This window comes from Leucopleurus acutus (assembly GCF_964270905.1).
Source record: "Leucopleurus acutus genome assembly, chromosome: 19".
NCBI classification, from domain to species: domain Eukaryota; kingdom Metazoa; phylum Chordata; class Mammalia; order Artiodactyla; family Delphinidae; genus Leucopleurus; species Leucopleurus acutus.
In genome coordinates, this window is record NC_139161.1 from 7,442,442 (window position 1) to 7,467,616 (window position 25,175).

General features: G+C 55.0%; 2 protein-coding genes across 2 annotated transcripts; both read right to left on the reverse strand.

The window, feature by feature from the left end:
* Positions 1–127: 127 nt before the first annotated feature.
* WBP2 (WW domain binding protein 2) lies at positions 128–7,663 on the reverse strand. The gene is made up of 8 exons (XM_082860087.1): positions 7,552–7,663; positions 5,191–5,299; positions 3,899–4,034; positions 2,964–3,056; positions 2,182–2,316; positions 1,867–1,989; positions 1,336–1,412; positions 128–1,202 (listed from the first exon to the last, which is right to left on the reverse strand). The coding sequence occupies exons 1-8, from the start codon at positions 7,608–7,610 to the stop codon at positions 1,149–1,151; spliced, it is 786 nt and encodes a 261-aa protein (XP_082716213.1). The 5' UTR covers positions 7,611–7,663; the 3' UTR covers positions 128–1,148.
* A 12,945-nt stretch (positions 7,664–20,608) lies between these two features.
* TRIM47 (tripartite motif containing 47) lies at positions 20,609–24,728 on the reverse strand (the record flags this gene model as incomplete). Its single annotated transcript, XM_082861518.1, has 6 exons — positions 20,609–21,249; positions 21,524–21,598; positions 22,039–22,237; positions 22,413–22,643; positions 22,915–23,010; positions 24,036–24,728. 6 exons carry the CDS (start codon positions 24,726–24,728, stop codon positions 20,609–20,611), a joined length of 1,935 nt encoding a protein of 644 aa, XP_082717644.1.
* Positions 24,729–25,175: the final 447 nt, after the last annotated feature.

Below are 25,175 nucleotides of genomic sequence, written 5' to 3' on the forward strand. Positions count from 1 at the left end.
ACTGCCTCCCCCGGCCCCAAGCAGCCAGATGGCTCTCCTTCCCAAGAGCCTCGTCACCACACGCAGAGCCGGGCAGGGTCCAGTCACTCATTTTTACAAGTTCACATTTTCAGCAGACAAATCAAGGTGCAAACAGGGTTTATTTCACATTAATATATTAACTGAATTTTTTTGTCAAATAAATAGGGAATTCTCTTTAAATAACCATCTCCTCTCTTCACAGCCAGTCCAGGAGCAAATGGGAGCAAATTTTAGTGCATCCAGGGGGCATATCACCAACCAGGCAAGAAGCTTAAAGGGAAGAGGGCAGGCTAAGGGGCTGGCGAGAGGTCATGGTCAGCGGCCAGGCCAGGCCCCAGGGGTCTGTTCCCAGCCCTCCCGGCAGCCCCCAAGTGGACATGCATCCTGCAGTTCCAGTCCAAGAAGCCCCTTCTAGAGGGAAAAGAGAGAAGGCAAAGGGAAACAAATTCCAGAAAAACTAGCAGGGAAGCAGAGGGGCTCCCTCCCCAGCTGCAGCAGCCTGGCCCTCACGCCACCCCCCCCCCCCCCCGGTGGCTCGTGGGAAAGCTCCAAAAGTCAAAAGCAGTGGCAACAGGATGACCCAGGACAGGGAAGGGAAGGCGAGCGTGACGGGGGCCGAGGCTGGCTGGGAATGGAACGCAGGCTGACAGTCCGGCACACAGGTGGCCTTCCACAGCCAGGTACAGCCCAGAGTGGATGGAATGTGAGTAGGGCCTGGCAGGGGTCCCTGGGGAGGGCAAAGCTCGTGAGGATAAAGTGGCTACAAAACGAAAGAGCTGGACTGCGGCGGAGGAGGTGGCCAGAGAGTCCCTCCGTGGGTAGAAGCTATGAGAGCAGGACAGGAACGAGGGGGACGCCCGCCGGGGATGCTGAGAGGGAAGCGCTGTGGGCTCTGGGCTCACGTGGGAAGCTGGGAGGCACCGCTCCCCGCACCCCTCAAGGCTACGTCCTGGCGACTGCTTTATATTCATCCAAGTCAAGGGGCCCTCCCCCTGCCAGGCTATTCCTGGTGACTGCTTTATAATCAGACCTGGAGAAAGGACGAGGCCGCCCCCCACCCCAGACTCAGCCCCAAGGGGAGGGGAGGAGAGAGCAAAGAGAGGCGGGAGGAGGCGGGTGTGAGCGGTCTACTGGGTCTTCTTATCTTCTGGGGGGTAGTAAGGAGGCGGCGGAGGCTGGCTCTGAGGAAGAAAGGAAAGATCACGTTAGAAGGGTCGGAATAAGCCGAGGTCTCTCCTGCCCCTAAATCCCAGCAAACTGGGGCTGCGGGGGGCCCGCCAGTGCCACGGCCCCCCCGCTCACCAGCCCGCTCACCGTGGGCATGTAGACATTGTGTGGGTTGCCTGGGTTGTAATAGGCGCTGGCGGCTGCTTCGGCGGCCTTGGCTTCAGCTGTGAGAACACACAAACTGGGGAAGAGCCCCGGGGACAAGCCCTCCCCGCCTCCTCCGCTGCCCCCACGGCCCCGGCCCCCCAGTGCTCGGGGCGGCGGGTGCTGAGGACGCAGTTCCATCACTAAAGCAGTGGAGAGCCCTTCCTGAGCACTTACCGCGTGCCACACCGTCCCATCTGGTCCCTCTACACCTCCTGCCCCCCCCCCCCATCTTCACCACAAGCCCCACAGGTGGTGCCGTTGGCCCGTTTTGTGGATGAGAAGACTCCGGTGCAGAGGGGGACCTTCCTGGGCCCAGGGCACGTGGCCAGCTAAAGGACAGAGTGGGGGCTGGAATCTACCCCTTCGCCACCAGGCCACCGTGCTGCCGGTCCCCTGGGATCGTCCCTAGGCCAGTGGTCATTCGTTATCTGGGGCTTCCGTGCAACCACTGGGAGCAGCCAGGGCCCTCACCTGCAGGAGTGGAGGGGACAGCGGGGCCGCTGACCGGAGGCTCCATGGGCCCAGGGTAGGGCGGCGGCGGGGGCTGCATGTACCCCATGGCCCCGTCCATCATGGGAGGTCCCGGATAGAACTCTGCTCGGCAAGAGAGTGACGGGGACCCAGTGAGCAGCCCAGCGCCAGCTCCTGTAGCTGGTACTCTCCCAGGCCCCTCCAGCTGCTCTGTCAGTCCTGAAGCCAAAGAACAAGTCTCCCCTCTACAATCCCCTGGCCTGGGTGAGGGTGGTCAGTGGGGGGGGAGGCGTGGGCAGCAAAGGACACACTCACCAGCTGGGGGCAGTGGACAGGGGTAGCCAGGAGGGCAGGGGTACATTCCATTGGCGACTGGTGGGGGGAAGACATAGGCCCCGCTGGGCATGTAAGAGTAACCATAGGCTCCGTTGGGGGCTTCACCTCGGGAGGCTATAGCACAAGGGGAGAGAGAAATGAGTGTCGCGGGCCTTGGGTTCTGGGGAGAGGGCGCTCCCACCGCCTGCCGAGGGGAGCTGCAGGGTCCCAGGAATGCGCACAGCAGACACGCCTCACCCCTCCCCACTGGAGTCCGCCTCGGTCAGGAATGAGGCGAGGGGTCTGGATGGGGAGAGAGGTCAGAGCTGGGGTGGAGGAGGTCCAGGACAGGGGTGGAGGGATGGATGGAGGGAAGAAGGAGGCTAGAGGTGGGGTAGAGAATGCAGCTGGGTGAGGCTGGGGACGAGGTGAGGAGGTCTGCTGAACACAGCCCTTGGGGACTTAAAATGGTTGCCTGATGGTAGCTTAATGGTTGAGTTTCTGTTTGTTTCTATGAGGCCACAGTAAAATGTCCTTGAGTCCAAACAGCTTTGTTAAAATGTCCTATACCTGCTCCAGGCAGGGGACACCCAGCCTCTGAGGTACAGGAGGGTGATTTCATTACAGGCTTCCTTCCCAACTCCCAGCCCTGGGCAGCCTGGGGCCCAGAAACTCATCTCCTGACTGCTTAAAAAACAAAACAAAAAGTAAACAAACCCAAGTGAGCAAACAGCACACACGTTCAATGCGGCCTTGGCCCCTGGTTTTTAGAGCCTTGATACCTTGAGATGCCACCTGTAGCATCCGCTGCCCAAATTCAATGGCGCCCCCTGCCACAAAGGTCAACTTGTACGACGCAGAGCCTTCCCAGCCACCTGAGAAGGGAACAGGGCATCAACAGCTCCGGAAAAGAACTTAGGTTACGTCTGAAGAGATGGCTCTTCGTCGTCTTCAGGCCCCATCCAATGGCCAGGAGGCTCACCACCCACGTCGCACGCCAGTGCTGCAGACCGGCCACCTCCTGCCCGCTTACTGCGCAGCCCTGTAAGCACGTCTGCACTCAGGCCTCCCACCCCCAGTAAGGCAGCTTCTCAGCAACAAGCACGCCCAGCAACAACTGACGTTCAAGTTCAGAACAGGTCTCTCATCCCGCGGGGGCCTGAGGACGAACCCCGGGCCCCTCCAGCCTGGCTTCTGTCCAAAGGGGAACTGTGAGCTCAACAGCAAGGCTCGGGCCAGGCTGAACGTGAGCGGGAAGGCGAGTTCGACACAGGGGTCTCTGGGGTCTGCAAAGAGCCTGCCACCAAGCAGGGCCTCTCCGGGCGTTACAGAGGGGCAGCGGGTTCTGCCTGGCTCTAGGGGAAAGACCCTTCCCGAGAACCTGATACAGCTCCCTCCCACACCTAACATCTGAACACACTCCCCAGCTCACAGTAAGCATTTTCACTTGGTCTACAGTCATTCTGCTGACTTCCCTCTCTGAAAGGTGACCTGAGCCGTCATCTTTAACGTTAGCACTTTCCAGCTCTTGGCAACTTCCCCCTGCTGAACAGCTGGCAGCCCAAGTGCTGGTCTTGGAAGCTAATCCAGAGCCAGGAAGAAGACACGGCTAGGGTGATAGGGTCCAAAGAGGACACCTCCAGGGCAGCAGTCAGAGATGCCCCAGAGCACCTCTCTGGAAGCCCCGTCGGTGTCCCCAAGCTCCCTTGTCACCTACCTCCCGCTTCAGCCTTCACTGTTCCCTTGATGTAGTTTGCTCCGAACACAGGCTGCTTGATCTCACAGTCCTTCATCAGATAAAACGGCATCATGAAGGACTGCATGGCATCCTTCCCCTTGGACAGAAAGATGACCTGCAGGGAGAGAGAACAAGGGCCATCCCCACCTGAACCATGGCCTGCCCGGCCATCACCTCCTATGTGTGGGAGGCCATCACCTCCCAGGGCCGGGGCGGGTGGCCCGAGCCAGCACCCGGCAGCCCCAGGGCGCTCTCTGCACCAGCCAGCCCCGGAGAGCGCTTTTTAGAGTAAAAGGCCTCAGATGCAGCCGGGCTGGAGAGGCCAGACATGTGAATTCACAAGAAAAATGTGTGGCTCAGACAGCACGTGTGAGCAGGACAGATTGCTCTGCCACTGAGACGTGGTGGTGAGGAGACGGCGGATGTGGAGCCTAAGTGGAGGGCCTGCGAGGCCAGGGCAGAGGCAGGGCCGAAGCAGGGAAGGGCTCCTGAAGGGAGAGCTCAGCCTGAGCTTCACAGAACTGAGAAGAGGGAATGGCAGCGGGTGGCAGATCCCAGGAGAAGGGATGATCCTAACCTTTCTGCAGACTCTGCCCAACAGCCAGCGTCTCCCACCCTGCACGTGGAGAACATTCTGCTTTACCCCCATGACTTCAATCTGTGACTGAAGATGCCAGCTTGAACCCCCAGAGATAGGGTTTTGAGACATCCCCCCACCCCGGTCTCCGCTAAAGCCTGTGCTGCTCTTCCTCTAACGATCCTTAAGTCTAACTCTGGGATAGCTGCAGGCAGCGATCCTCTCCCAAGAATACCCATCTGTGTTTCTCTGGAAGTCTCTCAGAGTCTGCTTGGGGAACTCTCAGGCAAGGCCCATTCTGCAGTCTGGCATTTCTCGCTTTGCAGGGTTTGGCCGGTCTCTCTGCCCACTCCCGAGGCTGCGGCCAGGCTACTGCATCCCCTCCAGGCCCAGGTCATCCCAGCAGCTGCATCCAACTACAGAGAGATTTTGCAGCAGCAGCTCTGGAACTTACACGGATTCACTGCCCAGCCATCAGTTCTGCTGTGCAAAGAGGCTGGTGGTTCTAGAACCAGGAGCATGTGACAGAAACAGGCTAACATTCACCAGGGTTCAGCGGCCCTAGACTCACAAGGCTGCGGCTGACCCAAGACTCACGAGGCTGAGGCTGACCGAAGACTCCATCAGCCTCCAGGAGCCATGAGTCTCCAAACCGACTGACTCGCCAAACCAACCGTCTCGCTGTACAACGTACCCGGTACGGGGTAAGGTAGACGGTGCCTTTCTTGGTCCCTTTGAAGGCCTCTGGCACATTCCTCATGTCACTGAACGTAAGTTCTACATGGTCATAGGACATCAGGATGCTGTGATGAGAAAAGAGGAAATGCCCTGATGAGACACTTGGAGTCACAATCTGTCACCCCCAGGGACTGGACCCTCCTGGGTAGCAGTTGCTTATTAGTAGCTGCCAGCAAGTCATCCGCTTCAACACTGATGTGAGAAAACTACTAACACAGCCATGGGAGAGATAAGCAAGCTGGGGGTCCATAGAATTTCCCCCAAACCCCACACACACAGCCCCTAAGTGACCAGTGCAGGGACTTCCCTGGCAGTCCAGTGGTTAGGACTCCACGCTCTCACTGCTGAGGGCCAGAGTTCAATCCCTGGTCAGGGAACAAAAATCCCACAAGCCAAGAGGCACAGCCAAAAAAAAAAGTGACCAGTGCCATAGAAGAGCCACGGGGCTCTGGAGACGCCATAATCCCTCAAATGAGGTTAGATTATCTGCGTTAGCTCTTCGATTCTCTTCTAGGTCCTTATGACAGGTGTTCTGTTTTTGTTGGCTTACTTTTTTAAGTCTGATACACAAACATTTTAATACATGACTCTACACATTACCAAAGGGCTCACTTCAGGGTTCCTTTAAACCTGGGGTTCTGAAGCTGGGTCTGCAGGGGTATCAGTCCACTAGCCCTTGAGATGATCACGTACGTGCTTTTTCCTGGGAGAGACCACAGTTTTCATCACTCTCAAAGGGATTCATGATTTGAAGAGTAAGGTTCACTATTTTACATATCAAGTTTTAAATGCTGAACGTGGACTTCAATTACTGTGTACACAATTTTTTCAGAAATGAGGCTGAAGCAGTTTCTGAAACAAGGCACATCATTATTTAGCAGCAATGAGTCCTAAACCGGGTAGGAGGCCCAGCAGGATAGATACATTCTTGGCCCAGAAAAGTCGCACTGAGAGAGAAAGAAATAGTCCCAGGAGATGTTACCAAATGGCATCAAAAGGGTTTGTCCGGGTCCAGGACTGGCTTGCACACAGAGCAGCTACACACTAAGGGCAATGTGAAGTTTCTCTGATTACAAGACAACAAGGTCCAAGCTCACATGGTTCCATTTGTCTCCTTTCCCCTCCCAGATATCACAACTTCCTTCACTGGGGAGGGGTAAGTGGGAAAGAGGACCAGTACCAGAAAAGAAAAATACAGCTCAGAGAAAAGAGGTCATTACCAGGAACAGGCTGGGACGGCCAGTCGCTGAGCAGGTAAGATGGAGGAAGAGTCACTATTGTGAGGTCTGGGCTCCCTGGGTGCTCTCCTCTGACTCATCAAGCATTCCCGGATGACAGCCCTGGGCTGGGTGCTGGCCTTAATCAGCTACCAGACTTTGATCCCACCAAGTCTCCTGTGGGGACTCAGATTCCTCCTATGCGCCTTCAAAAAGTGCTTTCAGGTCAGCATAGCTCAACCAGGGCTGGCTGGTCTGATTCTCAGCGCCCAAGGAGCAAGAGAAGAGAAGTCATGCAAGGAGCCCAGAGGTGGAGGAGAGACAGAATTGACGGGGGTTGGGTAGGAAGAACCTTGAAGCTGGGAGACCTCTGCTCTGGGAAGTGACCCAAGCCAACAGGAATTCAAGGGAAAGAGGCAAAGACAGACCTTTACAGAAAACGTGTCAAACATGTGACAAACGTTAGCTATGTAATTTCACCTCTGGGCCTCAGTTTTTCATCTGGAAACAGCAGTTCTGGAATATACTGGAAGGCTACATACTGGGAATTAAGGCTACTGACTTTGGAATCCGGACTCCTTTCCTGTTACAGCTCTGTGATCTCATGCAAGTTACTTAAGCTCTGTGCCTCAGTTTCCCTACGTATAAAATGTGGATAGTAATAGTATCTGCCGCACAGGATTTACATATTGAGAAAAGCAAAAGAGGTGTAGTCCCTGACACATAGTAAACGCCCAATAAACGGCAATTATTTCTGTCTAAAGCGCTTCCCAATTCTTAAAGTCACCTACTCTGGGACAGGGGCTCAAGAACTACCCACAGGTTCCGCCTGTCTCTCCAAACCCCCACCCGTCTCTCCAAACCCGTACCCTAGCCAGCCGCCCCACCCCCATCCCACAGCTGCAACATCCCGGCCCTTCCCTCACGCCTCACCCACCTTCCTTCAGCCCCGCCCCCAGCCGTTACCCCACCCCCCGCCCCCCGCATCACTTTCACCTCTTCACGGGTTTATTCTCCACCGCCCACTCACCCACCACCCACTACCCACACCCTCGACGCCCGCCCTTCAGTTCTCCAGGATCCTTCCGTAGTGTTTTCACCTCTCGGTATTGTTGACGATCACTCCGCCGCCCTCCGAGTGATTCTTGTTGAGCGCCATAGTCTCTCGGAAAAGGGTCCCGAGACTCGGAACGCAGTGCGCTTGCGCCCTTCCTAGGCCCACCCCTAGTGGCGTCGTTCGTATTAGAGTCAGCCAATCAGCTCTTGCGCGGAGGCTGGCCCTACCACCTGATCCCTGGCGTCACGTGCTAATAGTTTACTCCCTCTCCCCCTCCCCCCTAGTTTCGCTCGCATCACAAACAAACTCAAGACTGTAGTTCCCAGAAGGCAATGCTCCCTCAACCTCGACCTCTCACTACGCTAACGGAAGGCTGCATTCTGGAACTTGTAGTCTCCAAGACCATAGGCCCGGATTGACTCCGCTTGTTGCATAACTAATCCTGACCCTCCTCCACCCGGTCCTCCGAGGGACCGGCGTAAATAGTTGGGCGCGTCACAGGCAAGTTCGTCGTAAAGGCCCTGGACGCAAAAGTTCATACGCACGGAATGGGGACTATAACCTACACCTGCTGTGGGAGCGTTGTACACTTACTGGGGCATCTTCATTCAGTCCGCAAACGTATGGGGAGCATTTCCTATATGACTTTACTTCCCCGCCACACACTTGGGTAGTCACTGAGCTAGAGAGATGAGTCCAAGAATCAGTCTCTGTTCTGGGAGAGAAGAGTCAAGAAAAACTGCCATCCCTCCCTTGAAATCAAACCCACACCCTCCGAAGTGGGCGGTGAGAATCTCCGTGCGGGGAGGAGAACCTTTGCCCAGCGCCGGCACCTGACCGCCGCCTCCACCACAGCTGGCCTCGCGGTGGCGCTGCTCGCTCTAGAACGCTCTGGCTCTGCAGTCCCGCCCTCCCAGCGTTTAACAGGCTGGAAGATTTAAACCGGACGCGGAGGAGCTGAATGGAACTGGGCACAATTGTGACACCCGGAGCTTGCAGAATGGGGATGACTCATTGTGACCCAGCACTTGGGCGGCCTCCACTCGGCCGCGGTAGTTATGTAAACTCCCGCACCTCTGAGGTGGAGCTTTACCCGCAATTGTGGGGGTGAGGGGGCGGGTCTTACTCCCCACGGGGCGGCGCAGGTGCAACATTAATCTTAAGGGATCGGAGTTTGATTTTTAAGCAAACAGCTGATTTCCTGACACGTGGTGGCCAACTTTGGGATCCACCTGCTTGACTTGACTTGAGTGAGATTTCCTAGGTGAAGGATCAAAAACTAGAAAATATTATGAAACAGGTAACAGCCTTCTGTGAGGTCTTGCGCAAAACCACCTGGAAGTTGCAAGACAAGTGCAGTGAAGTAGTGCGTCATGGACATAATGAAGTCGGCCCTAATGGGTTAGGGTAAATTCCACACATACAGTCTATGTAGCGGTTGAAAAGAATGAAGTCATATTCTATGTGCTGATGTGGAAAGATTGCTAAGGTTTGTCTGTACAACTGGTGTATAAATATACTTCTGTTTGTATAAAAAATAGGATAGGATCTAGATCTAGGTATTTTCTTGAACGATCCATCAGACACTGTTTTGGGCATTATCCCTTTGAAGCTCAGCTCTGGGAACTGGGGTTGGCAGGTGACTTACTGTGCATTGCATGCTCTTTTGTACTGTTTGTTTACTGTGTGCATTTTAAATATTAATAATACATTTCAAAAAGAAAGAGAAAACCCACCCAGTAATGGGTGTGCAAGAATGGCTGCTACAAGGACCCTAAGAGGGAAGGTGGGACAACAGCACAGTCCTGCCCTGACCCCTTTGCGACCCCGGTTGATGGCAGAGGCAGAGGCGGGTTTTGTGGGGCCTGAAGCCTCTCCAACGTTGGAGGCCCTGTTTTAGAACTAAGATACACGATTATGAACACACAGTGCTGTGGCCACACTGAGGCCTCCTAGCAGGAGGGGAAACGTGATGAAGAGGAAGTCTGAGTGGAGCGAGATAGCACTCTTAACCGATTCTGGCTTAAGTGTCCAAATTTTGCAAATTTTATAAAACCATGTGATCATGTGAATGCCTTGTGAGGACCGCTCCCAGGCGGTGGAGAGGTCAGGTGCTTTCCAGGACCCACACTGAGGGGCTCAAGGGCAGTTCATTGCTGAACCAAGTCGGTGGCAAAAGGCCCTGTTTGGGCCCAGGTCTCAGAACTCAGATCACTCCTGCCTTCTAGTGCACACAGGCTCTGGCTGTTCCCAGAAATGATCGCTTTTTGCTGAGCTGTAATTGCTCCTGTTCTGCAGACTGGAGCTCCTTGAGTGCTTTGGGCTTGCCTGGGATATTGTGTCCATCACCACAGAACAGCCAGGCAGGGTCTGGGGTGACCCTGTTCCAGTCACCTCTTAAGCTCCAAGAAGCTTCATTTATTTGCCCCAGTGAGTTGGACAAGTATCATTTGTGCTAAACAATAATCATTTTCTATGTGTGTCCTGATGTTGAAAAGACTAGGGAGCAGTTTATCAGATGGTGGCTTTCCTTTTTTTTTTTTAATGTTGACCCACAGTAAGAAGTACATTTTATATCAAGACCCAATAAGGGAATTCCCTGGCAGTCCAGTGGTCAGGACCCTGCGCTTTCACTGCCGAGGGCAGGGGTTCAATCCCTGGTTGGGGAACTAAGATCCTGAAAGCCGCATGGTGACTCAAAAAAAAAAAAAAAAAAGACCCAATAAGCCCAGAAATAAACCCACACACCTACAGTCGCTTAATCTTTGACAAAGAAGGCAAGAATATACAATGGAAAAGAGACAGTCTCTTCAGCAAGTGGTGTTGGGAAAGCTGTACGGCCATATATGTAAATCAATGAAGTTAGAACACACCCTCACACCATATACAAAAATAACATGGCTTAAAGACTTAACTATAAGACATGACACCATAAAACTCCTAGTAGAGAACATATACAAAACATTCTCTGACATAAATCGTACCAATATTTTCTTGGGTCAGTCTCCCAAGGCAATAGAAATAAAAGCAAAAATAAACAAATGGTGGGACCTAGTCAACTTACAAGCTTCTGTACAGCAAAGGAAACCATAAACAAAACGAAAAGACAACCTACAGACTCGGAGAAAATATTTGCAAATGATGTGGCTGACAAGGGCTTAATTTTGGAAATATACAAACAGCTCATACAACATCAAAAAATCAAACAACCCAATTGAAAAATGGGCAGAAGACCTAAATAGACATTTCTCCAAAGAAGACATACAGATGGCCAACAGGCACATGAAAATATGCTCAACATCACTAATTATTAGAGAATTGCAAATCAAAACTACAATGAGGTACCACCTCACACCAGTCAGAATGGCCATGATTAAAAGGCTACAAATGACAAATGCTGGAAAGGGTGTGGAGAATAGGGAACCCTCCTACACTGTTGGTGGGAATGTAAGTTGGTGCACCCACTACTGAAATCAGTATGGAGGTTCCTCAAAAAAGTAAAAATAGAGTTACCGTCTGATCTAGCAATCCCACTCCTGGGCATATATCTGGAGAAAACTGTAATTCAAAAGGATACATGCACCTATATGTTTATAGCAGCACTATTCACAATAGCTGAGACGTGGAAACAACCTAAATGTCCATCAACAGCTGAATGGATAAAGAAGATGTGGTATATATATACAATGGAGTACTACACAGCCATAAAAAAGAATGAAATAATGCCATTTGCAGAAACATGGATGGACCTAGAGATTGACATACCTAAGCGAAGTAAGTCAGAAAGACAAAGACAAATACCATATGATATCACTCATATGTGGAATCTAAAATACAACACAAATGAACTTACCTACAAAACAGAAACAGACTCACAGAGACACGGACAAAGCCTGCAGCAGAGCCAGCAGGAAACCTGATTTCTCCCAGAGTCAGCAGCAGTCATAAGAGGGAACGACACCCCTCTCTCTCAGCAACTGCTGCTTTCCTACCAGTGATACCCCTAGACAAGCTTTGCAATTCCCAACTATTGGCGGGGGTGCCTCAATACTAAACCATTCACCTCGTGATGGCCCCCAGTCCCTAGTTAATCCCCAGTGCTTCTAATCCCCACTCAGAAACAGCACCCCCTCCAGAACTGGTCCTTGCTTCCCATAGACTCTCCTCAGAATCTTTTAGAAGACAAACCTGAGTTTTGTTTTCTAAAGAGCTTCCCTCTTCCCACTCATGGGTGGCTGGGCATCTTGGGGCAACCCTGGAGGCTGTGCCCCCTGCTGGCTGGCTGCAGAGGCTTTACCGAAACAACTTTCCTGAAACGATATCTACCCTACTACATGTTGCTGAAGAACACTGTTAGTTATGAGTTAGTTATGAGTGCATAGAAAAAATCTTATTGCAACATTGCACGCAAAGGAAAAGCTCCCTTGAGGGTCAATTCAGAGGTTCCCTCTTAGAAGGGACAATTTATAGGAGTATGGTCAGAGAGCCACTGCTTGGCCAGAGGTCACTGGGTTTCTGATTGAAGACAACCAGGTAGGTGGGAGAGGTAACTAAGTTCCCAGATCAAATTCTTTTTTTTTTTTTTAAGATTTATTTATTATTTATTTATTTTATATTTGGCTGCGTTGGGTGTTAGTTGTGGCATGTGGGATCTTCATTGTGGTGCACGGGCTGCTCTCTAGTTGTGGCGTGTGGGTTTTCTCTTCTCTAGTTGTGGCATGCAGGCTCCAGGGCGCGTGGACTCTGTAGTTGTGGCGCGCGGGTTCCAGAGCACGTGGGCTCTGTAGTTTGCTGCATGTGGGCTCTAGTTGAGGCGCTCAAGCTCAGTAGTTGTGGCATGTGGGCTTAGTTGCCCCACGGCATGTGGGATCTTAGTTCCCTGACCAGGGATCGAGCCCGCGTCCCCTGCATTGCAAGGTGGATTCTTTACCACTGGACCACCAGGGAAGTCCCCCAGAATAAATCTTAATGCCATTAAAATTTATCTAAAAATTGCTTAATGGGGGGGAGGGAGATAAATTAGGAGTTTGGGATTAACATATACTATATATACTACTATATATAAAATAGGTAGACAACAAGGACCTACTGTATAGCACAGGGAACTATACTCAATATTTTGTAATAACCTATAATGGAAAAGAATCTGAAAAAGAAAAAATATATATATATATGTAGGTGTAACTGAATCACTTTGCTGTACACTTGAAACAAACACAACATTATAAATTAACTAGGGACTTCCCTGGTGGCACAGTGGTTAAGAATCGCCTGCCGGGCTTCCCTGGTGGCGCAGTGGTTGAGAGTCCGCCTGCCGACGTAGGGGACACAGGTTCGTGCCCCGGTCTGGGAAGATCCCACATGCTGCGGAGCGGCTGGGGCCGTGAGCCATGGCCGCTGAGTCCGGAGCCTGTGCTCTGCAACGGGAGAGGCAAAAAAGAATTAACACAGGTATAAAGCTAGCCATGTCACTTAGGTCGCTAGGTAACTGAAAAGGTGAAAAAAAATAATTTTAAGGTGCCGCAGAGGTGCCTGAACCTAGGACTGGGGGACCAAAAGGCAAAGTCGGAATAATTAAAACACAGACGCTTGAAGGGAAAGCCCCTGGGAACTAAAACCCAACTCTCCGAAGGGGGCACATTCTTGCTGGTGCCAGTGTCTCTGAAGGGGGCTCCAGGCAGCTGGTTCTGCAAGGGTCGGAAAAACTACAAAGTGCATTTAGTTGCCGCTAAGGAACTGCAGCTGCCCCAGTGAAGAAGCCTTCCAGTGATGATGGAACCGCCAGCAGCTGGGAAGCCGCCAGCCCTTCTCCTTCAGCCCTGCAAGCCCTCTAGCGCCCTCTGATGGCAGAGCCCGGCAGGGAGAAGCAGGTAGTGGAGAAATGCAGAGTCCCAGCCCCTGTATCACGGAGCCCAGCCTAGAGGGTGGATATTATGGGTTGAATTTTGTCCCCCGTTTAAATTCATGTGTCAAAATCCTAACCCCTAGTTCCTCAAATTGTGACCTTATTTGGAAGCAGGGCTGTGGCAGATATAATTAAAGATGAGGTCATTAGTGTGCGCCCTAATCCAATATGATTGGTGTCCTTTTAAAAAGGAGAAATTCGGATACAGATACACAGGGAGAACGCCACGTGAAGACAACGGCAGAGTGCTAGAAGGATTTTGCCAGATATTGTCAGCAAATCACCAGAAGCTAGGGGAGGGGCCTGGAACAGATCCTGCCTCGAAGCCTCAGAGGGACCAACCCTGCCAACACCTTGATCTCTGACTCTGGCCTCCCTAGCGCTGGAAGACAATGCATTTTTGTTGTTTAGACCACCTAGTTTGTGATACTTTGTTACGGGAGCCCTAGCAGACTAACACAAAGGGGCTGGAGCAGAAAGACAACAGCTGGTCACAATCTCTAAACCTTGCTTGGCTCAAGGGAGAGGAAGCTCTCCATACAAGGACCACTTGGGCTCAGACACCGGGCAATCTCAGCAGCTGCCCCAGTGGACAGAAGACCCCAACCCCCCAAAACATGCCTGAGGTTGAATTCCTTTCCCTCTTGGCAAAGGGCAGCTCATAATCAAATTTTATGATTTAGGAAAAATACCAAATTTGACATTTTTTGTACCTGAGTGTATGGACCCAGTTCATGCTTGATACACCATATATTTTTTTTTTATCACTCAGCCAGTCATCATCTTCCAATAAGCCAGCAAGAGAAAGAAAACTCTTGGTAACCCTCAACTTTGTGCCATTTGCTGTTGTTTGTTTGGGCTTCGAAGACAGAGTGGGAGATGCCACATGGGGCGCTGGTGATGGGAAAGTGAGCTATTTCAGGGCGTGTCGTTTTGGCCACAGGTATTTCAGTAACACAAGTTCCTTGCTCCTCCATCAGTAAGCCCAGCCAGGGCTTGTCTGGGGCTGTTTCTGGTTGCTACGGAGATGAGCCCCACCCAGTGGCTCCCAGTCCAGACCTCCCCGCTCTGTGGTGTTCAATATCCCCTGGCACAGCTGCAAGGCCTGTTCTGAGTGATTCCTGCTGTAGGAGTGTTTACACAACGCCCCTGCTGTCCATTTCCCCTCCGTGATCCCAGAAAGCCAGAAAGACACAGGCATCACCTTCGAAGCAGAGAGGAGCCACGCCTGGAGGGACCCTTCTGCAGGAGGGAGCTCAGGGAGGGGCTAGGAGGGGCTCTAGTGGGTCTGGGCCCTTCCCTGCTATTTCTGGGTCTTCCTTCTAACAGTCCGGGGTGGGTGGGATCATCTCCATCTCCCTGGAAACATGCATGGTCTCTCTCATCCTCTTTTATCCCTCCTTAAACCCATTTCTCACTTAAATTACAGATTTTTTTTTTTTTTTTTTTGCCGCACTGTGTGTGGCATGCGGGATCTTAGTTCCCCAACCAAGGATCGAACCCGCGCCCCCTGCCGTGGACGCGTGGAGCCCTAACCACTGGACCACCAGGGAAGTCCCTGTAGAGTGATTTTAAACTTTCAAATCTGATTGTATTGTTTACCCATGCGAAACCCTGCCTTGGCTTCCCATTCCTCCTAAGTCCAGAATCCTCACCAGGCTCTGCACTGCCACCTCACGTCACTTGCCTTCCTTAAAACACTTTGGTCCCCTGGAGTGCTTGGCCCCTTCCAGAGCGCACACCCATCCTCTTTGTCTCGCTCACTCCTTGTCCTCCAGGCCTCAGCTGTCCCTTCAGGGAGGCCCTCCCTGGAAATGAGACTCCCCCACACCTAATAGGGCCCCTTCTCGTGACCACTGTCTTTTTCCTTCTTTCTTTCTTTTTTTTTTTTTTTTAATTTCTGTCCCTGGGAAATTTGTGTCTTGTTTTGTTTTGTAATATAGCAGAGGCAAAACTTTTCTTCCCCTCAGTCGTAAAATACACTGGATACATCACATAAAATTTACCATTGTAAGTGTACAGTTGGGTGGCACTAAGTACAATCACATTGTTGTGAGACCATTACCACGATCCATCTCTAGAACTTTTTCATCATCTCAAACTGAAATTCTGACCCCATTAAACACGAGCTCCTCAATGCCCCCTCCCCCAGCCGCTGGGAACCCCCCTCCTACTTTCTGTCTCTATGAATTTGTCTATTCTAGGTGCCTCATAGAAGTGGAAACATACAAGATTTGTCCTTTTGCCTTTAGCTTATTTCACTTCGCATTATGTCTTCAAAGTTTATTCATGTGATAGCATGTGTCAGAATTTCATTCCTTTTTAAGGCCATTGTATATTCAGAGCACATTGTGTTTATCCATTCGTCCACTGATGGACACTTGGGTTGCTTCCACCCTTTGGCTGTTGTGAATAGTGCTGCTGTGAACGTGGGTGTACCAGCATCTGTTTGAGTGCCTGCTTTCAGTTCTTTGGGGTGTATCCTCAGGGGTGGAGTTGCTGCCCTTTTCTTGTACAGTACTTACTACAGCTGCAATTATCACACAGCCGGTTGTGTGGCACAGGCATCTCTGTTTGGGTCACTCACCACTGTATCCGCAGCCCCGGAGAACAGTACACCACACTGAATAAACATTGTTGAATGAATGAGTGAAAGTGTCCAACCTTAGTGGGTGGGGCAAAATGTAAGTATCCTGACGAATTTAGGTCTGGGTTAATCTTAGCCCCCAAAGAACAAATCCATGGATTCCCCCAAGGATTGACGAAACTTCCAAGAATATCAATTTTACTCATCGTTCAAGAGAAGAAGAATACCAATAACACTTATTGAAAGCTCACTCTGTGCCAGACTTGTGACAAGCACTTTGCCTAAATTACCTCATTTAATCCTCAAAATAACACAGACTTCCCTGGTGGCGCAATGGTTAAGAATCCGCCTGCCAATGCAGGGGACACGGTTTCGAGCCATGGTCCCACATGCCGCAGAGCAACTAAACCCGTGTGCCACAACTACTGAGCCCGCAGGCCTAGAGCCCGTGCTCCGCAACAAGAGAAGCCACCGCAATGAGAAGCCCACGCACTGCAACGAAGAGTAGGCCCCGCTCGCCACAATGAGAGAAAGCCTGCACCCAGCAACAAAGGCCCAACGCAGCCAAAAATAAATAAATAAAATTTAAAAAACTATATTCCATAATTTCATTTAAAAAAAATAACCCTAAAAAAAAAAAAATAACCCTAGGCAGTTTACTCTGTATCTCCCTCACGTGTTTCTTGCCTCCCCCAACCCACTCCCCTCTGGCAGCCACCTGTTTGTTCTCTGTCTCTGTATTTGCAGTTCTATTATTATCCCTATTTTACAAGTGAGGGGACCGAGGCATGGAGGGGACTAAGCACCCTGCCCAAAGGCATAGCAGCTGGGAAATGGCTAAAGTGGAATTTTTAGCCAAGACTTTCTGATTCCGGAACTCACACACAAAAACCATTCTCCACTGTTGGGCAGAGAAGTGTTGCTCCTTACATTAAAGCAAAATCAGAGATATTACCGAGTAAAATTCAAAAATTGAATGTCATTTAAAGACAAAGTACACAAGGCAGCAAAGAATGTGTCCTACCTGCCTCAGTGCTCGGGGTGTGAACTCCCTCCCTGGCCCTTCTCTGAGGACGCTGGGAAGGAGGAGGTTGAGGTTTCTATCCAGGTGGAGACCATGAGGACCACCCACGGCCTCCTGCAGTTCTCAGGCATCTTCTGGAGGATGTGATGGTGCAGAAGGGGAGTGACCTCGTGTTCCACATTTTGAACGTTGGCATCAAATGGGAATGTGTGTGTTGGGTGTGGGGCTGACTGGGTCACAGACCCTGCAGCTAAATGCTATTTTCTTCCCAGGGGAGAAAACCCAGCACCAGTAGAGCCGTCTGCAAACCTCTGCCCCTCCCAGTTCAGCCCCATCTTCCTGGCCAGGCCCTCCTTTTTAGCCACAGTCTCAGTCCAGCCTCACCCTGTGCCTGGGAGGAGGGGAGGTGAAGAAAGGCACTTCTGTGAGTCCCCTGAGTGGGTCGGAGGAGGAGAGGGAGGGGAAAGGATGCGTCTGTCCCTTTCCTCCTGGAGTTGGGGGTTGGGGGGGGATAGTGGGAGGGGGGAGGGGTACGGGACCCGGCTGTCCTTAGTCGCCGAGAGGGGAGAAATGCTCAAGTCCGTTGGTCAGTCTGTCGTTTGGAATTCCGGAGCTCATTTTCCCACAGAAACAAAGCTCAAGTGGCGGCTGGCTCCCCGCCTGGCCCAAAGGAGCCAGACTCAGCTAATAGCAGCACAGCCTCAGAAGACCCTTCACCTCCTTCACACACTGCCATTGTCTGTGACTGGCGGGGCTCACAGATCCTCAGGCAGCTCTGGAGGAAGGGCTCTGGTGGCCGTGGAAACTGGGCCGAGGGCAGCTCTTACACAGGCTTAGCTTTGGGAAGCAGCGCGGGTGCGTGTGTGCATGCGTGTTTGGACATTTTTAAGCACACGCCTCAATTTCTTCATCTGGAAACGGTAGTGGTAAAAGAAGACTTGGACTAGATCGATGGTTTTCTAAACTTTCGTCTTTTTAACAGCTTCTCTTTTTGCAAGTCATCTTGGGTAAAATCTGCTCTGATTAAAGTGTTGTTAGGGGCAGTGAGGGGCTCGACCCCTGGTTTCCCCTCCCACCCCTCCAGCCTGCCCTGCCTCATTATACCTCTTCAGAACTCCAGGTGTCCTCAGAGCATATTTGAAAAGTCACTGGGCTGGATCCACACACACAAATACACAGACATACACCCAGGCAGGCATGAAGACCTATACACTAATGCACACACAACATACAAGCACAGACACACACACAGAGGCAGAGACATAACATAGATACACACAGACACACAAACACACACATAGGCAAAGAGATACACCCGAAAACACACAGACTCTCACATACACCCCATCTCGCCGGCTCTAGTATTTTCCTAGAGTCACAGAGGAAGTGCAGGGTTGCAGCTAACACTCCATTCTGGGGACAACACTGAAACCTGGGGGCGGGCTCAGCCAGCCCCTTGCGAGCTGTGCAGCCCTGGGTGAGCCAGTGCCCTGCTTTGAGCTGTAAATCTGTTAACACTGGGAAGTAGGATTAGGATGCACAAGGTTCGGGACTTCCCTGGTGGCGCAGTGGTTAAGGATCTGCCTGCCAATGCAGGGGACACAGGTTTGAGCCCTGGTCTGGGAAGATCCCACATGCCTCGGAGCAACTAAGCCCGTGTACCACAATTACTGAGCCTGAGTTCTAGAGCCTGTGAGCCACAACTACTGAGCCCACATGCCACAACTACTGCAGCCCACGTGCCTAGAGCCCGTGCTCCGCAACAAGAGAAGCCACTGCAATGAGAAGCCCGCACACTGCAAGGAAGAGTAGCCCCCGCTCACCGCAACTAGAGAAACCCCGCGTGAAGCAACGAAGACCCAACGCAGCCAAAAAAAAAAAAAAAAGATGCACAAGGTTCCATGAGTCTTTGGAAGCTGGCAGTCACTCTGCAAGTGGCAGGGCCTTTGTGGCTGCAGACTTGACTAGTCAGGCCCGAATTCCAACCAGGAAGCGCCAGTCCTGTGCAGGGGCCATGTCCATCTAACTCACGTTCCGTGACATGCCAGACCCTGCAGGATCAGGGACCCGAGGGTTCTCTGTAAGGGGAGTGTGTGGGGTGGGGCATGCCAGGGTGGGGGGTGGGAGGGGCTCTGGGAAAGGTGGGAGGCTCCCATTGGTCCACGTTGTGACAGCGACAGGAGCAGCCTCCCCCATCCGCCCCAGGCCCGGGGAGTTGGGGCCCTTGGCTGTCAAGGAAACCGTGTTGAGAACACAGAGCCCCAGGAGCCAGCAGGCCCCGCCCGGAAAAACAACATCCTGGCTTCTGGGGCACCAGCAGGCTCTGTGGGAGGGGTTATTTTTAGCTGGTGAGGCAGCCAGGGCAGGACTTGTATGGCCTTGCCGGCTGGCTGCATAACTCACCCATTGTCCCACCCGACCTTGGGCTCTCTGCCTGCCTCTGCTCTCTAGGCACGGCCCTCCCTGGGGTGCACCTGAGTCACAGACAACCCCAGGAGGAGGGGGCTGGCCTGGGAACACACTCACCTCGTAGCCTCAGGGAGCAAGCCTTCGCCTTGAAAGCAGAACGCGGGCATCCCAAGCTAGGGTGGGGGTTCTGGAGCAGCAGGGGCACTGGGCCTTCTTGGGAGAGAGATGGAGGTTCTGCTGGGGCCCAGGGCCCAGGGTCTCCCCCCGCATGGAGGCGAAGCACCGTTCCAGCCGCACAGCTGGTGCGGAGATGGCAGGCAGCTTCCAAAGGAGGACACAGGTCATTTTAGCGTAGACGTTCTCCGCTCCAGCCGCACCCGGAGGTCAGTTCAACCACATCTCTCATGGGCTGAGAAGGTATGTGTATGAAAGAAGCTCTAGGTCTCAAACTTTCTTGCCCATGCCCAGAAGTTATGCCCTGCTCTTGGGGGATGTGACGTCTGTATTTAATCCTGGGCACAAACACCATTAGGCAGGTCCAGAACGAGGCTGTGGTATCAAGGATGAAAATAGTGGGTGGGAACCAGGCTGTCCGGAGCAAACACTCGGGCAGCCAGAATGACTGTGGGGCTGGACCCCTCCGGGAGAAGCCACCTCTACCTATCCCTGTCCAGAACCAGGAAGCAGGTGTGCCCCAAAGGGTAGGCACCCCATTTCAGCCTCCTCTTCCTGGGCCAGGGTTCTCCCTCCCAATAGGAATCTGGGACTAGGGGCTTGTTCCCTTGTCCTGCCTTTCAAGACCTGCTCTTGAAAGATGAGAAGTATTGGGAATCCTTGGTGGGTGGAGAGAAGGGTAGAAAAGGGAGTCATTCATTCGACAAATGTTTATTGAGCACCTACTATGTGCCAGGCACTGTCCCAAGAACCTGGGAGAGGAGGGGTCGGGGTAACCCTTCTCCCAGAAACAAGGCCTGTAGGGGGACAGGGTCTGGGGAGCCTCCTCCCTGAGAGGTGGAAGGCCTTGTATATAGAAGGTGGAGGCCTCAGAAATGAGAAGCCTGGGGAATGTGTGGGACTCCAAGGCTGGTGTCTTCCCTGGGGCAAAGCAGGGGTGCAGAGAAGCAAGCTTCCCAGGAGCTGCGACCGCAGCGGGAGGAGGCCCCGTGCCCCCTGCATCACCTCCTCTTCAGCACGGATATGCAGGACTTCTTGAGGGGCCCGATCTGCAGATGGGCATCCACGCTCTCCAGGAAGAAGGCGGGCTTGAGCCTGTGTGTGAAGAGCCCCGCAAAGTGGCTGTCCAGGCGGCTCTGGAAGGGGTCAACCGGGGAGGCTGGGGTGCCACTGCGGCGGGCTCGGGAGGTCTTCAGCCTCCGCAGAAGGCTCATCTTGCCATCCCGCACGGCATAGAAGGCCAGGGTTCGGTCAGCATATTCCAGGCAGATCCCGACGGTGGGCGAGAAGGGGTGGGGCAGGAGCAACTCCAGCCCGTGGAACCAGACGGAGAAGCTGCGTCCGTTCCACTGCAGGCAGCAGGAGTGAGCATTGCGTCCAAGCCGGCCCCGGTCGTAGGGCTCTTGCGGGGAGAAGTCTTCAGCCATGACTCCCACGCTGACCCAGCCCTCAATGATCTCCACCTCCCAGTAGTAGGTGCCCCGGTCCAGGGCGCCCTCGCCCAGCACCTGCTCGCAGTGGGTGAAGCGGGTGGGCGACTCGGGGTAGTTGATGGGACACAGCACCCTCTTCACACCCTTGGTTCCAAACAGCTGCAGGAACTTGTCTGCCGTGTCGCTGTCCAGGTCCACGATGTACGCAACTGCTCCCACGGAACAGAGAGAGATGCAGGGCTCAGGTCCAAGGTCAGGTGGGACAGTCCCTCCCCTAGGGGCCCACCTCCCCAAACACAGCCTCTCCCCTCCTCTGCAACTGGCCCTCTGCAAGCAGGCCACCCTGGGGAGCACCGCATGAGCTAACCTAGTTCACTGCATGAATGAGGGACAGGAATCGAAGACCTCATGCGCCAGGGCCCAGCCCGGAAGCCTTGGGAGGGCCCCTTATGAGCAGTGGGGCGAGCCCAGGTGTCGACTTACACTTGAGGAAGTAATCCCTGGGAGCCTCACTCTCCAGGCTGTTGGCGCTTTCGGGGTCCTGGGACTCAGCATCCGCTGCAGAAGAGACAGTGCAGAGGGGGTCTCCCCAGCTGCCCGTGGCTGGGCCGCTGTGCAAGGTGACCGCCCCCCACCGAACCTATGACTGAACTTCCCCTCCTCCCCCTTCCTCCCAGCACCCCAGGCCACCTGGGGACAGGCACACCCCCAAATATGGTACACTGTGTTCACACACATGCCTGGTCCTCGGGCTCTGCCCCCGCTTCACTTCCTCCCTGGGCCTCAGCCCTTCTGAAGCTAGAGGGTGGTCTAGGAGAGGCCTGCTCTGCCCCCTGGGCTGTGGCCAAAGGGGCTGACTTGTGCTCCAGCCATTGGCAGGATTTTGGGTCCCACCCTGAGCCTGGCAGTTTCCATCCTCCACTCCTGAACGGGCACCAGGCCTGGGGGCCCGTGCGGGGAGTCTGGGGAAGGATGAGTCACTTGCGGGGGGCACCCACCTTCCGTGCCTGGCTTCTGTAGCCCATCCTCGTCGCTGCCCAGCCCCTGCAGCTGCTCCCACTGGCTGGTGCAGGCTGAAGCCAGGCCATCTCGTACCACCTGCACGGCCTGGGATGACTTGGTGAAGCTGAGCTCCCTTGGAGGCCCGGGCCCAGGGCCGCACCCCTCCTCCAGGGCCAGCCTGAGCTCCAGGAGCTCCTGTGCCAGACAAACGCCCATTAAGGCCCTGCTGGCCACAGCTCCTCCTGGCTGGGGTGACACGGCGCCGCCAGGGGGCTGGCACAGCCCTGAAGCCCAGGCACCCGCTGCCTTCTCCCTCTGCTTCCCGCCTACCCCCTTCCATGTCCTCTCTGGCCTGCAGAGCTGCCCTCACCTGCAGGAAGCTGACTGAGTCGGCTTCAGGGACCTGACCGAGGTTGCGGCGGGCCCGGCTGAGCCGGCTGCGCTGTCCCTCCTGCCGCCGCAGGTCGCCCTGGGAGCGGCCCAGCATGGTCGCCTCCCCCTCGTCGATGAAGGACAGCACCTCTGCCTGAAACCCCTGCAGGACGGCTGCAGCCTCGGCAAACAGCCGGCTCACCCTTTCCCGCTCTGCCACGGCTGCACTCTGCACAGGAGGACAGAGGTGGCGGTGATGAAGGCAAAGAACATCACTTCCCATACCCCACTTTCCCCCCCTGTCCTCTCGGGGGGACAGAAGCACCAGCCCCAGCTGCCCTGGATCTGTGTCAGGTCAGGGGAGACACTTGTGCTCAGTGGAGCCGGGCAATGCCTTGAGCGTGGGCTTCTTTAGAGTGGATGGTACCATGCTGAAAGCTCACACTGCCAGGAGGATACTGCAGGAGTGAACGGGGGCGGGGGTTAGGATGGGATCGGACCTTGATGAGGGCCACCGTGCGCCGGGACTGTGCGATGCCCGCGCCCAGCTCGTCCATGCGGTCCTCCACAGCGCTCAGGATTTTGGGCTGCTCGGCCTGTGAATGACACCCTTGAGTATGGGGTCTGGCAGAGGTCACAACCCTGCACTGGGGTCCCAGGTCTCACCAAGGGGGGAGGAGAGGGCTGACCTGGGAGGGAGTGGTATCTGGGTATAGGTGGGACTGGGAGTGGCCATGATATGCCAGAGGTGCCTCAAGCCCAGGCTGGTGCCATTCCCGAATGCCCAGGGAGAGGGCAGGCTGGCCAGCTGTGGGTTGTCTGCCTCCCCCCTTTGACTGGTGTGCAAGTAGAGGGCCATCTACGGTCCTCAGTGTTGCTCACATGCATTTGAGAACTTCCTTCAGTGGGGAAGAGGCAGAGAAAGAGAGTGAGGAGGGGGCCCTGCACAAGATGGCATTCAGCTGTCCCGGGCATCATTGTCCCCAAAGAGTCTGTGCCCCCAGCCCAGGCCTGAAAAATGGGGATTCCGGGCAAATCCCCTGGGTCTTATGAGTCACCACGCCAGGCAGGAGAGACGGAAAATCCCAAGGCAGAGGCGCCAAGACCGGGCTGGGGGCCAAAGGAAACTGGGGGCGGAGGTAACCGGCCAGGCAGCGTGTACACGCTCCCGCCACGGCCCCCGGAACAGCTGAACAGAGCGGTCTGTGTGCTCGGACCACCCTCTGCAGCACTCCTTTCGCCTGCCACACCCATCCAAACCCTCAGCCCAGGCAAACGGGGATCTGCAGGAGCTCGGCCGGAGCAGCAGCTGCGCGGCGGAAATCAGCCGCCTGGGACCACGTGGGCCTAACCCGGCTCCCGGCTGTTTAAACCCCCAAGGGCCCCGCTCCAGCCTCAGGACCCCAGCCCGCCCATCTTTTTCGAGTTCTCACTGGGTCCCTCCAACCCCCATTCTTGTCCCGAGCGCAATGTCCCACAGCGAGAGGAGGCCGTCAGGGCTGGAAGGGACCGCAAAAATCCTCAGATTAGAGGAGGGAATTAAGGATGGGGTGAGGGGTCCCCGGCCCTCGGCCGCCACGCGAGGCCCGTCGCCCGCCCGCCCTCCGCGCCCGCGCCCCACCTCCTGGAGCGCGCGCTCCTGCTCCAGCGACACGAGTTCGTGGCCCCGGTGCTCCTGGGCGGCACAGGCCTCACACAGGCACACTCGCTCCGCGCGGCAGTAGCGCTCGAGCGGCCGCAGGTGGCGCGGGCACAGGCTCTCCTCCAGCCGGCGCAGCGGCGGCACCAGGCGGTGTCCGCGCAGCGCGGGGTTGCGCTCGTGCGGGCCTAGGTGCGCGGGGCAGAAGGAGGCGAAGCAGGAGAGGCAGGAGAGCGCGGCGGGTAGGGCGGCGCCCTCGGGGCACGCGTCGCAGCGCACCGGCTCTTCGCCCGCCGGCCACGGCTCCGGCGCACAGGGAGCCGACGGCTCCGGGGCGCTGGGCGGCGCACTGGGCGCCACACTGGGCGGCGCACTGGGGGCCACCGGCTCGGGGGCCCGGGCCGGGCCGGGGCCGGGCCCCGGGCCGGAGCCCTGGCGGAGCTGCAGCAGCTCAGACAGCGTGTGGTTCTTGCGGAGCTGCAGGCCGTCGGGGAAGGGCTCCTGGCACAGCGGGCAGCGGGCCGTGCCTCCCGGCCCGCCAGCGCCACCCGCGCCGCGGTGCGGCCAAAGCGCGCCCAGGCAGGCGAGGCAGAAGTTGTGGCCGCAGGGCAGCGTCACTGGCTCCCGGAGCGACTCCAGGCAGATGGGGCAGCTGAAGGGGCCGCTGCCGTCCATGGCTCCTCGGTCGCGAGGCACCGCCTGTGCTGCTCCCGTCTGGGAGGGACCCGGACTGTTCGCGATGCGGCGCCGCCCCTGGGACCGAGGCCAAGGATCCGGCCCCCGCCCGCCGCCCGGCTTGGACCGCCCCCCAGCGCCACAGGCCCGCCCGCCGGCCCTGACACCCAGCCCCAGCCCGGACAGCGCGGAGTGGACTCTGGGCCCCGTCTGACCCCTAAGGGTTCCTGGACGAAAGGGCTGTGAGAGAGAGAGGACAGAGAGCTGAGAAGGCAATGCGGGGGACACTCTGAAAGCAGGGAAGGAGTTCACTCCTCCATGACCCCCCATAAACTCCCCCACCCCGTGGCCAGCCAGGACGGGCTGGATGACCCCACTGTGTTCCACAGGCACCTTTGCACTCCAGACCCCTCCGCAGCACCTTTAAGCAAAGTTGCTGAGCTGCTG